Here is a 14,275-nt window from a genome sequence, read left to right as displayed (position 1 = left end):
TCAGACTCAGGAGCAGGCAAACCAACTTCCCAAATAGGGGAGAAGCACTCAAAACCCACTAGTTGTTCTTTCAAAGAAAATAATACAAAAATGGTAAGTGCGAAGACCTCTCGTATTACCAACCTTACTACAATGGCAGCAAATATTCTTATGGATTCAGCAACACATAATGAAAGGAAACTTTATTTATATCACTCCTTTTCCTGAAGTGAATGGTTTCACCCACTACTCTACCCCGAACTGCGCGTTCTTTGATATCTACATTGCGCGCGAGATTTATGGAAACTCAACATTTTCAACATTTACAAACGGATATTTTTTATTTTTTTTGTGCAAAAAACGTGGGGCTCTAACAGACCTATTTGAAGGGACATTAATCATTGGAATAAAGAGCCAGTATTTAAACAAATTCTAAACGTGTCATTGACATGTCACTTTCACTTTCCCTGTAAATAAAAGGTACATGCACATGTGGGTTCTCATAATTCAATAGCTCTCAATAATACAATACTTTTAGAGAACTTGCAAATTCTTCACCTTGAAATAATAAGTTAATATGTTTATAGATTCGTTATTAAATGGTTTAGGAAAAAGCCATTATTTACAGCGGGCAATTTAGCGGAATGAGGAATGACGAATTGTGGAATGAGGAAGAGAGACAAGAGTTGACGATTCCGCCTGTACCATTTGCGTGGACCATTCTGTTTCGCAGGACTCGAGTAGACAGATGATGATCTCGAAGAAATCAGACAAATCTCCCGCTGAAACGTAAGTTACAATTTTATCCATGGTCTATTACAGATGTAAAGTTAAATGCAGGTGTCACAGTTGCCTTTGAGGTTTATCATCACGTTTTGGATTCACCTGTTACTCACATGCTCTCTATGCACAATTCAATATATGACATTAGCGATCTCTTTGCCTTCTCTAAACTTGTTTGACTGTATCTGTATTTTTCCTAGTCAATCGTATTGACATTCGTGATCAATTTTGGATTGTGTTCATACATTTCCCTTTTTGGTGATGAATTTATTTTTATTCCTTGACATCACAGAGGAAATGAGAGTATATCATGTGAGTGTGGCATGATGCGGTGTCAGAATTGAAGCTGTGCCTGTGTGCATATTTAGACTTGATTTTCCCTAACAAAACATTTAACAACCCTACTAAAATGTCCATTAATTATAATCCACATAATAAATCACATTTCCTGTTGCTGCAAGATTATTTTCCTGCTGTAGCAAACTGGCTCAAATTAAGATCCTACATCTGTATGAGTGCCCGGCAGCTGGTCCTGAGGCAGAGAGCAGAGCTGCTGCGTGCCCTGTGCTGTGGTGGCTCTTCTGAGGGTCTGGATAGTGTATTGGACCTACTCCTGTCCTGGGGAATGCTGTTCTGGGAGGACTACCAGAATGTACGGGTACCAGGCCGTGCTCTGTGTGCCAACACAAGGGTGCTACTAGATCTTGTGTACACCAAGGGAGATGAGACCTGTCAACTGCTCCTGGCTGCTTTCAAACAGGTAAGATATGTAGGCACAGCTCTTCACAGGTGATGCCGTTCTAAAGGATGTATGAGCATGTTTTGAACATACATTACTGATGTATGTACAAAACATTAGGAACACCTTCCTAATATTGAGTTGCACCCCCTTTTGCCCTCAGAACAGCATCACTTTGTCGGGGGCATGGACTCTACAAGGTGCCAAAAGCGTTCCACAGGGATGCTAGCCCATGTTGACTCCAATGCTTCCCACAGTTGTGTCAAGTTGGCTAGATGTCTTTTGGGTGGTGGACCATTCTTGATACACACGGGAAACTGTTGAGCGCGAAAAGCAGCATTGCAGTTCTTTGCACACTCAAACCGGTGTGCCTGGCACCTACTACCCTGTTCAAAGGCACTTAAAACTTTTGTTTTGCCCATTCACCCTCTGAATGGCACACACATACCCAATCCATGTCTCAATTGTCTCAAGGCTTAAAAATAATTATTTAACCTGTCTCCTCCCCTTCAACTACACTGATTGAAGTGAATCTAATAAGGGATCATAGCTTTCACATGGATTCACCTGGTCAGTCTATGTCATGGAAAGAGCAGGTGTTCCTAACGTATTGTCTTAGTAAAAAGCCACTAGGCAAAAATGTTGAGCGATACAAATCAGTTGCCATGTCCCAAAGATACAGATCATTACATAGGTACAGATCATTACATAGGTACAGATCATTACATAGATACAGATCATTACATAGATACAGATCATTACAAAGATACAGATCATTACATAGATACAGATCATTGCAAAGATACAGATCATTACATAGATACAGATCATTACATAGATACCGATCATTACATAGATACAAATCATTACAAAGATACAAATCATTACAAAGATACAGATCATTACAAAGATACAGATCATTACATAGATACAAATCATTACATAGATACAGATCATTACATAGATACAGATCATTAAAGATACAGATCATTAAAGATACAGATCATTACATTTTTATTTAATTGTATTGCTTTCAACCAGGTCCTCCCTGAGGCCCAAAGAGCTGGCCTCTCTTTTGGAAACTGTCGTACTGCCGATCTAGAAAATACAAGAGATGATACAAAAGAATTACATGGTACAGCTATCCAGACCCTCCAGACAGACAGGCCTGTTCTGGTGAGGAGGCTAAAGGACCATATTGAAGGAGCTCTGGAGGTCCTGCTGCATACAGGCAGCTTTACACCATCTGATTGCGATGAGGTGCAGCTACTTGTGTACACCCCCTCACAACAGGTAACCAACCGCACCCTGAGACCAGTATAACAGCTTTATTTATATCTACATGCCTGGTATGATGTAGAGTACTATGATATTACACAACTTCCCTGTCCCTCTTGGAATTAAGTTCCAGTTTGCACATCTTTGAATCCAAACAGGTCATGCTGTCCTTAGACTTTTTTTGTAATTAGACATGTTATTTAGGTTCAGATAGTGAATGTGAATTAATTGACTTCTTTGTCATGTAGGCAAGGCGTCTACTGGACCAGGTCAGATCAAAGGGGGAGCCTGCAGCAAAGGTCCTACTGCAATACTTTCAGCAAACAGAGGACCATCCCTCACCATTTAACCAAGAGGCTCCTCCCAAAGGTACTGTATTATATCACAACACTAAAAGTCACACGGCTACTTGCAAGTCGTTTGCATACAGCACTAACAGATAGGTGTTACACTAATACTTCTTAGATATTATATTGTTTGCTATGATGTCCTGTGTATTTCAAACATTCTTATCATTTGTGTACTGCTGCAGAGTGCTTGTCCTATCAGAAGAAGCTGCGCAGCACTGTGTCGGCCCAGTCACATTTCCTCAGCACGTATGGAGGAACCAGCAGTCTGTCTCTAGAAGACATCTACACAGAGGGTCAGCTGGAGCTTGCCCAGGGTGGCAGTGAGGCCCAGCCCCAGACTGGTGCTCTGGGGCTGGAGGACGTGGTGGGCCTGGTGGGCACCCTGAACCAGGAGGCTGACACTGTGCTAGTCTCTGGGGAGGCAGGCAGTGGGAAGAGCACCCTTCTCCAGAGGCTGCACCTCCTCTGGGCCAGGGGGGCGGCTCTGCAAGATTTCTTCCTCCTCTTTCCCTTCAGCTGCCGCAGGCTGAGCTCGGAGCAGAGGGAGCTGTCTCTCAGAGAGCTGCTGTTCCTGCACTGCTGCTGGCCGGACGGGGACCAGGACCGAATCTTCCAGTTCATCCTGGACCATCCGCACCTCATCCTCTTCACCTTCGACGGCCTGGACGAGTTTATGCAGAGCTTCTCAGACTCAGAGCAGAGGCACTGCTGCCCCACCCAGTGTGCCCCAGTCCCCACCCTGCTCTTCAACTTGCTGCAGGGATCCCTCATGAAGGGGGTGAGGAAGGTATGTTTTATGTATACGGCTAAATGAGATGTGTAGGATTTTTATGTGCAATGTATGTATTGTGTATGTGTCAACTGGGTAATGTATAGTGTTTATTTTGTATAAAGCAGTTCCTGTATCGAGACAATTTTCCCCTCAGGGACAATAAAGTTTATCCTCATCCTAAGGTGGTGACCAGCCGGCCAGAGGCAGTGGGTCCCACCCTGAAGCGGTACCTTCGCAAGGAAGTCCTCTTGAAAGGCTTCTCGCCCGGCGGGATCGACTGCTTCGTGAGGAAGTATCTTCGCGACCCGACGGTGGCCACCAGGGTCCTGGAGTCTCTACGAAACAACACAGCTCTACTGGGCCTGTGTCACATCCCGGTTTTCTGCTGGATTGTGTCCAAGTGTTATAAGGAGCTGCTGGGCTGTGGAGAGGGAGAGGGCAGTCCCCAGACCATCACAGATGTTTACCTCATGATCCTGCAGCACTTCTTCCAGCGCCGGGCCTCTCAGAGGAACACCATGGGGATAGGGTGGGTGCAGGAGCACCAGGATACTGCCTTGCATCTGGGGCAGCTAGCCATGGAGGGCCTGGGGGCCTCTTGTTATGTCTTCACAGGCACAGAGCTACAGAAGTGTGGGGTGACCGAGGAAGATATCTGCATGGGGTTCCTCATCCGTAGTGAAGACCTCTCCTCCTCTACTAACTGCAAACACTACGAGTTCCTGCACATTACCATGCAGTGCTTCTTTGCTGCTCTCTACATTGTCCTGAACAATAACTTGGACCGCTCCACCATTCCTAAGCTCTTTCAGCCGCAGGACAGGCAGCAACAGCCTGGCTTTCACAGGGTGTGTCTGGGGCACTGCTTGACCCAACAAGAAGGGGCCTTGAAGGAGGCCAATACTGCAGCAGAGACCCCCAACCTCCAGATAACAGCCACTTTTGTGTCTGGGCTCTTGTCTCAGCGCCACCGCAGCCTGCTGCTCCTCTCCTGCCCTGGGCCCACTCTGGACAGGAAGTCCAAGCAGGTGGTGATGTGCCTGTCCAAAGGCATGCAGAAGCACTTTAAATCCATCCCTCGGCCTGTGGAGGGGGAGAAGAAGAGCATGCACGCCATGCCAGGCTTCGTGTGGCTCATCAAGTGCATCCATGAGATGCAGGACAGCAGGATCGCCAGAGACACTATGGCTAAGCTAGAGGTGGAACACCTGAAGCTGACCTATTGTAACATAGGCCCTGTGGAGTGTACTGCGCTGGCCTACGTGCTCCAGCACCTTAGGAACCCTGTGGGGCTTCAGCTAGACTACAACTACGTAGGAGACGTTGGGGTGGAGCAGCTGCTGCCTTGCCTGCATGTCTGCCACTCTGTATAGTAAGTGTGGAAAGCTTTACCATACTATTTACTATGGCACTCACTATGGGATTATTTTAGCATAAACATGTTACCTTGTGCCAGTAACACAACACACAGGACACTAAACTAAAGCCTAATAATAAGACTATTTTTTATTTCACTCCCTCAGCCTGAGACACAATAACATATCAGATGAGGGAATCCGTAAATTGATTGAAAAAGGCATCCAGTGTGAGCGCTTTCAGAAGATTGCGTGAGTATGGCCAAATCAATTTCCACTGTCAGGTGACCTATAGCTAGGCTATGCTATGGCTATGTCAAATATGCAGACGTAAAAAAGAAAACTGATGAGGTTATTACCTTTATTGATCTTGATTAATGTCTCTGAAAGGCTCTTCAACAACAAGCTAACTGATGCCTGCACAGAGTGCTTCGCTCACCTCCTGAAGACGAAACAGAATTTTCTCTCTCTAAGGTGAGGATATTTTTCAACTCTCACCATATAAGATACTGTACAATGTTACCTCACACAGCAATCGCTAATACCATATTCAATCGAACACTTTCTCTGACTTTGTATTGCAGGCTGGGAAACAATAACATCACAGCAGCAGGGGCAGGGCAACTGGCGGAGGGACTGAGGTTCAATCGGTCACTACAGTTCTTGGGGTAGGAAGCAGACTACCCTATCTCTCTGAGAATGACAAAGTTGTTTTATGCCTATCACAATGCTGTAATAATATATCTGGTTGACCATTTTAATCCTCTCTGTTTTTTAGGCTTTGGGGAAATAAAATAGGTGATAAAGGTGCAGAGGCCATTGCCAATGCTCTAAAGGACAGCCAAACCTTGGTGTGGCTCAGGTAATGTTACTAGTGATAGGTTGAACCATGAACATTACTAACACATCCATACTATKATGGGCAACTATATGTCCAGACAGCCCTGTTATCATTCAAATACTTCAACATAGGAATAAATCTTACTGTCAGATGTATGTTTCATGGCAGCCTGGTAGACAATGGTGTTGGCAGTGCAGGAGCATGTGCTCTTGCCCCACTCATCAAGAACAGTACYCTTGAGGAGCTGTGGTGAGTATATTGATAGCACATCCTGAATACTGAAAAGGACTTTGCAGCTACCCACYTTCKGTTTTGCCRCAACTGACATTTTGAAAGTTGTGGRTGTGCTAAACACATRTTTCACTCTGCTCTCTCATGCCCTCCACAGGTTAACCAAAAACTGCATCACAAGAACAGGTGTGGAGTGTCTAATACTGGCTCTTGAAYGCAACACTAGTGTGAAGGCAGTGTGGTATGTTAACATTATGCTTTAATCATTTAGACAGTTATATACTGGCTGAGAAATGTAATTTACAAAGTGTTATGTCCTATACATACAGTACAGTATGTTGTAGTCTCCTATACCTCCCCATACACGTGAAGAATGGATCTCWAATCACTTAAGAAGGTCTCTAATCCAAAGACTGTAAATTAGAGTTAAGAGAATAATTGTTTTCTTTCTAGGTTGAGAGGTAATGAGCTCAGCCCAGAAGAGGTGGAGGAGATGACACAGCGGGAACCCAGGCTTACATTCTGATGATYCCAAGTGCYGGTCAACTATACTGGAGTATTATTGTTTACAGCCATGTGTATGTCTGTTTGTAATTTATGTAACTTCTTTAGTAGCATTTCCCTTAAAATGGTAGTTGTGTTATTTATAGGTTATTATATGTTTTTACGTACATTATGGATCATGTTGGATGTGATGTTCCCAATGATGTAAACAGTGTGGGCAAGCTTGTTTTATCCATTCACAATAAGTAGCAACTTCTGACCTGCTCTGCTACTACAGGCAGCTTGTTTGGTAGCATTCTTTTCATATTAGTCATATTAGTCATTGTGATAAGGAACTGGTCTGACTCTTGTTTTAAGTAAGCACCATTGTGTGTGACCCTATTGTTTCTGGCAAATTATCAAATAACAGTCAGGTATTTGAACTGGTACATCAGTATTCTTATGTACCCTACCCTATTGTACACTGACTGGCAGTGCTAGTATGTTTGATGACAAGGGTTGATTCAGCGGTTACATGACTCTTATTTTATCAGTGAATCACTAACAGTGATTAGTCCTGTTGTGTCAGTGATCTATGGTGGGGATAGAACGGGTTGTTACGTTATGTCACCTTGCCTACTGAGAAATGTTAATGTAGGCTATGACATTTTTAAAATGCACTATGCAGAAATCTCTCAGCCGTTTTCTGGTTCCAAAAAATCGAATAGTTCGCTTAATTTCAGTTTATGTGACAACAAGCAAGTGTAGTGTAGAGAATACCATAAAGTTACATATTGCAGCTTTAATTTGAAGTTAAACAGCAATTCAGTGTACTATTAATGAAATATAATATTTCCAAAATATAATATGAAGAATTCACGTGTTGCTTTTATCAATATTTGCACATCATTCTGCACTCATAACAAGTAATTTGCATGTCAACACACACACATGCCTGGTTTGAATGACATTAATCTGTGTACACTGTACAAGTCACAGTATAGAAGATCCCAGACCTGTCAACAGCACTGTTAATGTGGGAGGCAATTAATTATGTATATAAACCCTGTACTGCTGATGGTTTGTATTGGCCATTGAGAGGCTTTGAAGTAGACGTCGACCAATTATGATTTTTCAACGCCGATACCGATTATTGGAGGACCAAAAAAAAGACGATACCGATTAATCGGAAGATTTTTGTATATATATTTGTAATAATGATAATTGCAACATTACTGAATGAACAATGAACACTTTTATTTTAACTTAATATAATACATAAATAAAATCAATTTAGTCTCAAATAAATAATGAAACATGTTCAATTTGGTTTAAATAATGCAAAAAACACAGTGTTGGAGAAGAAAGTAAAAGTGCAATATGTGCCATGTAAAAAAGCTAAAGTTTAAGTTCCTTGCTCAGAACATGACAACATGAAAGCTGGTAGTTCCTTTCAACATGAGTCTTCAATATTCCCAATTAAGAAGTTTTAGTTGGTAGTTATAGGAATTATGACGTGTCAACTATTTCTCTCTATACCATTTTGTATTTCATATACCTTTGACTATTGGATGTTCTTAAAGACACTTTAGTATTGCCAGCCTAATCTCGGGAGTTGATAGGCTTGAAGTCATAAACAGAGCTGTGCTTCAAGCATTGCTAAGAGCTGCTGGCAAACGCAGTAAAGTGCTGTTTGAATGAATGCTTACGAGACTGCTGCTGCCTACTACCGCTCAGACTGCTCTATCAAATATCAAATCATAGACTTAATTATAATATAATAAACACACAGAAATATGAGCCTTTGGTCATTTATATGGTCAAATCTGGAAACTCATTTCGAAAACAAAACGTTTATTCTTTCAGTGAAATACGGAACCGCTCTGTATTTTTTCAGAACGGGTGGCAACCCTAAGTCTAAATATTGCTGTTACATTGCACAAGCTTCAATGTTATGTCATAATGATGTTTAATTCTGGAAAATTAATTACGGTCTTTGTTAGGAAGAAATGGTCTTCACACATTTTGCAACGAGCCATGCGGCCCAAACTGCTGCAAACTATATGTCCGAGGGCTGCATTTATTGTAGCTGGAAATTTTAACAAAGCAAATTTGAGAACAATGCTACCTAAATTTTATCAGCATATTTATTGCACGACACGTAGGACAAATACTCTTTTTTAAATTTTATTAAAAACAAATCCATACAGGAAGTACTTGTGGGAACACAGGTATATAAAAAATAATTCTTCGGATGAAGAAGGAGTTATTTTCAAAAAACACTTGAACAAAATAACAAAGGGCAAAACGACAACGAACAGTTCTGTCAGTTGCAGAAACAAAACAGAAAATAACTACCCACAAAACACAGGTGGAAAAAGGCTACCTAAGTATGGTTCCCAATCAGAGACAACGATAGACAGCTGTCCCTGATTGAGAACCATACCCGGCGAAAACAAAGAAATACAAAACATAGAAAAATTAACATAGAATGCCCACCCAAATCACACCCTGACCAAACCAAAATAGAGACATAAAAAGCTCTCTAAGGTCAGGGCGTGACAGCTAGGGGGTACAATATCACATTACACACATACAGTACATACACCTATAATTCTAACAGCTTTTTTGTTAGTAGAGTATTTAATTGTCTTAAAATATAGTTCAATTTCTTTTTGTAAGGTAAGAAAATGTGGTGTTTTGTTTGTAAATTTACATTTGTGAATATGAACTTTTACCAAAATAATAATTAAATTAATTACATAAAATTGTTTCAGCTTATTTCTATCGTAGGTAAAGAATTCAAGTAGTACATCTCTCCACAATAGTGTAAAATCTTCATAAATGTGTTCAATTATAAATCTACTGATGTCTTGCCACAGTTTCCTTACATGAATACAATGCCAAAAAAGATGCAACACTGTTTCTGGGTGGTCATTACAAAAGGTACAATTTGAGTTTATGTTTTCCTTAAACCTCTTCATATAGTGGTTGGCGGGATAATATTTATGAACAATTTTAAAGGAAACTTCCTTAATTTTGTTAACAAGTAGGTATGTGTGTGGCAACATCCAAACTTTTTTCCAACAGATATTATCAATAAATCCATTCCAATAAGGCATGACATAAGGTATAGATACAACATCCTGCTGAAACAAGGTTCGTATCACTCTGTTGTTGAATGGACCAAAAGAAAAACAAATCTATCCTACTGATGAGTCAACAGGCTCTGAGGGTCATGTCTTAACACGTTCCTGAATAATAAAGCAACAGCTGAGGGAATGGCATCTAAAACAATTGCAAAATCTTTAGGTGTTTCAGGGACCTAAGGGACCTAATACCTTATAAGTATTCCTTATAACTAAGTTTAAAGAACTCTGCATTTACCATTTGGCTCACCAATCTCCTTGCTTATTTTACCGTCAAGATATAAAGATAGAATGCCATATGTTAGCCTAGAGATACCTTCAGCCTTGGTTATTAGGACTCTTCCATTTAAAGATAAGTCCCTCTGTAGCCATTGATTTAGCTTCTTCTGGGGTTTTTAATTAGAGGGTTAAAATTTAGTAAGCCTCTAGACTTCTGATCCTTAGTAATGGTTATGCCTAAATATGCAAGTTATTATTTCACTGGAATACCATAATATGAAGGTGTCACACAATCTTTGACAGCCATGAGTTCACATTTATGTTAAGATATAGACCAGACGCTTTGGAAAAGGATTGTATCACATTGATCGATATGGGAATTTGGTTAGCGTTTTTCAGAAAAAGTGTAGTATCGTCAGCCAGCTGGCTTAAAATAATTTATTTACCAGCTATGGAAATGCCTTGTACAGAACTATTATTTAAAGAATTTGTAAGAAGTTGGGTGATTAATAAAAACAGAGATGGGACAACCTTGCCTAATTCCTCTCTTTAACTCAAATCTGGGTGAGGTGCCATATTTCAATTTGATAGAGCTGTTACCATTTCTAGAGTCTTAATAGCCTTACAGAACAAATCCCAAAGCCACATTTCTCAAGGGAGTGGAAGAGGAACTGATGCTCTACTGTGTCAAATGCTTTGTAAAAATCTAAAAATTATATGAAACTATCCTCGGTTATTAGGTCTGAGTAGTCAAGTATGTCTAATACTAGTCTGATATTGTTAGAAATATGGCTGTTCCTCATAAATCCAGACTGTGTTTCATCAATGATTGCATCCAAGACCTCTTTAGTTATTTTTGCAAGTAGTAAGGCTAATATCTTATAGTCATTATTAAGAAGACAAATTGGATGCCAGTTATCGATGAGCAGCACTTATTTTTTAGGCTTAGGTATCAGTGTTATTAACCCCTGACTCATTGTAGGAAGGAGAACATTGTTTTTAATACTCTCTAAAAAGACTTCAAATAGGAAGGGAGCTACTTGTTCAGTAATTCCATCAACACCTGGGGATTTATTGTTCTTTAGATGTTTGATAGACTCTTGTATCGAGTGTATCTCGTCCTCCTCATCGAACGAGGAGAGGCGAGAAGGATCGGAAGACCAATTTGCAGAGTGGTAAGTTTCCATGATATTTAATAGACACGAAAACAATACACGATACAAAACAACAAACGAACATACCGTAACAGTCCTGTGTGGCGAAAACACTGACACAGGAACAAACACCCACAAACCAAACGTGAAACCCCAGCTGCCTAAGTATGATTCTCAATCAGGGACAACGATTGACAGCTGCCTCTGATTGAGAATCATACCAGGCCGAACACAAAAAAACCAACATAGAAAACACACATAGACAACCCACCCCAACTCACGCCCTGACCATACTAAATACATACAAAACAAGGGAAATAAGGTCAGGAACGTGACAACTCTATAATCTCTTCAACTTTGATGGGTTCATCACACTGTTTAGATTCTGTATCACTGATAGAGTGAACATTATTCAGTGAGTCAAAAAACATATCTGTGGATTCCTGACAGTACTTAGATCTACACAATTTCCTGTAAAAATTGCTACAGTATTTAGCGATTCATTTTTGGTCATCTGTAATAACACCATCAATGTTTAACTTATGGATAGTGTTATTTGTCGTGAAATTTCTCAAGTCTAAAGAAATAGGATGAATTCTGTTCTCCCTCCTCAATCCATTTTTTCCTAGATCTAATAACGGCTCCTTCTGCTTTTAATCTATATATATTATCCATTTGATTTAATCTATATATATTATCCATTTGATTTAATCTATATATATTATCCAGTTTATTTTGTAACTCAATCAGTTCCATCTTCTCCTCCCCTGAGAGGCCGGCTAGGGTCCTCTGAAAAAGGGAAGTTATCTTAATGATCACCTTTTCCTCCTCAGCTCTTCTGGTCTTAGCAAGATTACTACTATATTTTTTAAGGTATTTGGACACCTCAAATGTAAAGAGCTCCCATTTCTTGTAATACGATTTTTCTTCACAAGCCCTTTCCCAAACATGTGAGAGCAGATATTTAACCTCAAACTTAACTATGTCATTATTTAATAACGAGCTATTTAGCTTCCAGTAGGATGCTCTTCCAAAGTTAGTGTCAGGGGTAAATATTTTGATATGAATGTAAATGGCACTATGGTCTGTGAGGGGAGTAGTACAAATATTTGTAGTAACACACTCACTATCAATACATTTGGATATAAGCCAAAAATCTATTCTGGACTGTCTGGAACCTGTTTTGTTACTCCAAGTGAACGATCTGTCGGCCGGAAACCTTTCTCTCCATATATCAGTAAGATCAAACTTTTCCATAAAAGTATTAAACCCAAATTCTGACTGGTTGTCGTACCTGTGGGCCATCTATCAGATGAATTATCTATAGTAATGTTAAAGTCCCCTTCTATCAATAATAATCTAATTGGAAATTTTGAAAACCAATGAAGTATATGTTTCTCTATAGATTCAAGCAACTCATCATTCTCATGTTCGGTGTTGTACCCATAGAAGTTTACAGTAATGAGCCTAATGTCATTGTAACTGATCACAAGACAGATAAAGTGACCAAAGCGGTCACATTCCGAATGTAGAATATTACCACCAAAGGTATTTTTCATTGTAGTGACACCAGCGGTGTTCAGATCCATGGGAAAGCCAAATATCGTTGCCCCACTGTGACCTACAGAAGTTGGCAGCAGAAAGAGAGTGAGACTCTCAAAAATCTGTTCAAAATTGTTTAGCAAATAAAAATAAGGCCTTGCGCTTCACATTGTTTCGTAACCCCCTAGCATTAAGAGAAACTATAGACAAAGACAAAACAACAAAGATTATATAGAAGTATAAACTGTAGGATGAGTAAAAAACGTAGGAGCAGTGAACGTAAGCGATAAGGAACCGAGATCTGCACCATTTAGGTCAACTTAAAGTGAAAATAGCTTATACCATTAACTCTGAGCTAGTTGTTATCCGGCTTTTAAAATTCAACTAAACAGAAAATGATGTTCAAGACCAAACCAAGGGTTCTCTTTAGTGAGAGACTAAAAACCCTCTTTAGGGTAATCAGGAACTATTCTGAGAAATAAAATACAAAATAATAATTTAAATTAAAGGGTACCTACTATTTTAAGTGCAAATGAAAATGAAAAAACAGAATAAAAAATGTTTTACATGTACACGTTCCTAAGACCTTTTTCACTTTGAAATAAGTATTAATAACCAAATACAACAATAACCGTGTAAAGTCAGAGCAGACCTGTATGCCCCTTTAAAACGGTATTTTAGTTACTGTATGCATAAAAAATAAATACAACTTTCAGTCTTCTTCTTAAGTTTGTAAACAAAATAGGCCTTCTGGTCTGGTCATACAAGAACAAACTAATACATTGAGGTACCTGAGTATTCTGAACAATAGTCACCTGATGCTTGTTAGGTAACATTAATCAGTACAAGGAATTTTATTTTTTATTTAACCTTTATTTAACTAGGCAAGTCAGTTCTCATTCTTATTTACAATGACGGCCTAGGAACAGTGGGTTAACTGCCTTGTTCAGGGGCAGAACGACAGATGTTTACCTTGTCAGCTCAGGGATTCGATCTAGCAACCTTTCGGTCTAACCACTAGGCTACCTGCCGCCCCAAAATGAGAATGAGAATACCATGGCTGAAACCATCAATCTGTTCCTTCTGTTGAGATTCTAGGGAGGAATATGGATTCCCGAACCGTTGATGATGCCTCTTCCTCCGACGAAGTAAGCAGCCTTTACCTCATTTTGTGCATTCTTGATCGTTGGCCACAACTTCTTCCTTCTTTCTATGTCCTCCGGGCTGAGATGCTGGGCGAAACGCAGACCATGGCTCTGAAGTAAGGTGTTCTTCCTAGCAGCTTTCCAGACAGCATCCCTGTAGAATCTGGCAGTGAAGAGGATGATGATACCCCTTGGTCTTAAATCGTTATACTGTTGCTTCTTGCCGAGGCGATGCACAACGTCGATGGCATCACC

The 14,275-nt window shown here is 40.2% G+C and overlaps 2 protein-coding genes across 5 annotated transcripts in view; both read left to right on the top strand.

Moving 5' to 3' along the window:
• LOC111965006 (DNA-directed RNA polymerase III subunit RPC7-like) overlaps positions 1–14,275 on the top strand; it is a 737,315-nt gene that overhangs the window by 304,468 nt on the left and 418,572 nt on the right. The window lies entirely within an intron of this gene.
• Positions 250–8,131, top strand: nod2 (nucleotide-binding oligomerization domain containing 2). Of its 4 annotated transcripts, XM_023988957.2 has the most exons (14): positions 250–459; positions 713–768; positions 1,224–1,522; positions 2,543–2,794; positions 3,028–3,148; positions 3,312–3,916; positions 4,084–5,273; positions 5,425–5,508; positions 5,647–5,730; positions 5,841–5,924; positions 6,035–6,118; positions 6,266–6,346; positions 6,486–6,569; positions 6,782–8,131. In XM_023988957.2, the coding sequence occupies exons 3-14, from the start codon at positions 1,274–1,276 to the stop codon at positions 6,852–6,854; spliced, it is 2,991 nt and encodes a 996-aa protein (XP_023844725.1). In that variant the 5' UTR covers positions 250–459; positions 713–768; positions 1,224–1,273; the 3' UTR covers positions 6,855–8,131. The 4 variants fall into 4 exon arrangements, with proteins under 4 accessions (XP_023844725.1, XP_023844722.1, XP_023844723.1 ...); XM_023988954.2 differs by having other exon boundaries at positions 713–1,522; XM_023988955.2 differs by lacking the exon at positions 250–459 and having other exon boundaries at positions 475–1,522; positions 3,312–3,907.

This window comes from Salvelinus sp. IW2-2015, linkage group LG6.1 (assembly GCF_002910315.2).
Source record: "Salvelinus sp. IW2-2015 linkage group LG6.1, ASM291031v2, whole genome shotgun sequence".
Classification (NCBI taxonomy): domain Eukaryota; kingdom Metazoa; phylum Chordata; class Actinopteri; order Salmoniformes; family Salmonidae; genus Salvelinus; species Salvelinus sp. IW2-2015.
Note: the sequence above shows the minus strand (reverse complement) of the source record. Positions and strands in the feature narration are given on the sequence as shown.